This window comes from Nicotiana tomentosiformis, chromosome 3 (genome assembly GCF_000390325.3).
Source record: "Nicotiana tomentosiformis chromosome 3, ASM39032v3, whole genome shotgun sequence".
Classification (NCBI taxonomy): domain Eukaryota; kingdom Viridiplantae; phylum Streptophyta; class Magnoliopsida; order Solanales; family Solanaceae; genus Nicotiana; species Nicotiana tomentosiformis.
Genome location: NC_090814.1, coordinates 132512844 through 132514641, shown reverse-complemented (window position 1 = coordinate 132514641; position 1798 = coordinate 132512844). Strand labels below are relative to the sequence as shown.

General features: G+C 41.0%; 1 protein-coding gene across 1 annotated transcript; it reads left to right on the top strand.

Annotated features, from left to right (window-relative positions):
• The first annotated feature begins 360 nt into the window (after positions 1-360).
• On the top strand, positions 361-1187 carry LOC138908524 (uncharacterized). The gene is made up of 3 exons (XM_070199196.1): positions 361-522; positions 568-733; positions 880-1187. The coding sequence occupies exons 1-3, from the start codon at positions 361-363 to the stop codon at positions 1185-1187; spliced, it is 636 nt and encodes a 211-aa protein (XP_070055297.1).
• The last annotated feature ends 611 nt before the right edge of the window (positions 1188-1798 follow it).

Here is a 1798-nt window from a genome sequence, read left to right as displayed (position 1 = left end):
CCAACCCTACACCCAGGAAAGGACGAGTAAAGGTTATTGCTCGTAAGATATTGGCAGGGAGTAAATTATCCAAGAAATTAGATGAATAATTAAAAGCAAGCCAGGCACAAGAACCCCCAAAATCTGAAGAATCATTTAAGTCTACTACTGAGGGGGGAAGAAACTATTTCATCTGAAACAGAGCAGGTAACATCTGGTCCTAAAATTACATCTGAAACAATTTTTGAGGTTGCTGAAAATCTAGAAAATAGGTTTGTTCTGGTAGGAACTGTGGCTGGGGTTGAAACCACTAAATCTGGGAAAATTGATGGTAAAGATAAAAAGAAAAAATAAAAAGAGAGTGAGGTTGCTCAAGGTGATATGAGGGGAATAGGAAAAGAAGGAGTGGCTGAATCTTCACCTACTCCAGTTGTTATTGAAGAAACAGGAGCTATGGTATTGTGGAGTGAGAAATCTGCTGAAGAGGAAGAAAGTTTGAGAGAAAAAGGGGGTAGTGGGTTTGGAGAAGATGATGATGGGTTGGTTAGGTTGAGGAAGAGGTTTCAAGAACATGTTCCTTCTTTGTAGGAACCCCTTGAAGACCTACTAAAACGCGTGTCTGAAAGCTATAATCCAAAAAGAAAGAAGAGTTCAGGAGTTAAAATTCCTGGAACTGCTAGGTCAAACAAGAAGAGAAATGCTGCCTCTTCTATCCCAGTAGAGACTCCTCCCACAAGAGGAAGAGCTATAAAGAGTCAGAAGAAGTAGAGTGAGGCTGAACTTGAAAAGGCCTTGGAAGAAAGTAAAAGAAAAGTTGCTGCAACGAGAAAGAAGAAAGTGAGTGAGCCTGTTGAGGCAGTTGAAATTGAGGAGATGGACATGCGGTCCTTTATGATGAAGAGGAGGAAGAAGAGGTGGAGGTTGTGACTCCAAAGGCAAAGAAAATAAAGACTTCCAAAAAGAAGTCTCCTTCGAAGACAAAGTCTGCAAAGCCTTCTACCTTGGCAAAAAGAACCAGGTCTGCCATGAAGTCTAGAAAAGTGAAAGTAGTGGAGGAAGAAGAGAGTGGAGAAGAAGAGGAATCTGATGAAGAGAAGGACAAGACTGTTAAGTTTGGGAAAAGAACCATCTTGAAGTGTAGACTCCTCAGGGACTTGGAGGAGGAAGGCATGATGATGCTGCTGGAAAAGCTACAATTGCAGGGTTAGAAGGACATGGTCCTTCAGATAGATGGAAAGTTTTCCAGAACTGAGATTGTGGAGTTCATGAAAAATTATGAGATAAAAAATGGCAGAGTCACCAGTGTGGAAAAGGGGGTGACTGTGAGCTTTGATGACAAGGAATTGGGAGAAATTCCAGGAGTACCTGCTGAAGGGTACAATGATTACAAAAAATTAAAATGGCCAAGCCTAGAAAACCTCCCCACCCCACTTGCCATTACAAGGAAGTCCAAACTCCATCCGTTAACCATCCGAAATCCACCCGAAGTCCTTGAGACATCACCCAAATATACCAACACATCCCAAAACACATTATGAACTTAGTCGAGGCCTCAAATCGCGCCAAACAACATCGAAACTATGAATCACCCTCCAATTCAAACTTAATGAACTTTGAAATTCCAAACTTCTCCAATCGATGCCGAAACCTATCAAATCACGTCCGATTGACCTCAAATTTTGCACACAAGTCATAATTGACATTATAGATCTACTCCAACTTCTGAAAATCAGAATTTGATCCCGATATCAAAAAGTCTACTCCCGGTCAAACTTCTCAAAATTAACCAAATTTCCAACTTTTGCCAAATGATCCCAAA

Excerpts from the sequence above, each read along its gene's own strand:
- LOC138908524 (XM_070199196.1), top strand. The coding sequence starts at position 361 with ATGAGGGGAATAGGAAAAGAAGGAGTGGCTGAATCTTCACCTACTCCA. Across the intron at positions 523-567 it reads GAGAAGATGATGATGGGTTG|GAACCCCTTGAAGACCTACT; the intron begins GTTAGGTTGAGG and ends CCTTCTTTGTAG. Across the intron at positions 734-879 it reads AAGAGGAAGAGCTATAAAGA|AGGAGGAAGAAGAGGTGGAG; the intron begins GTCAGAAGAAGT and ends TTTATGATGAAG.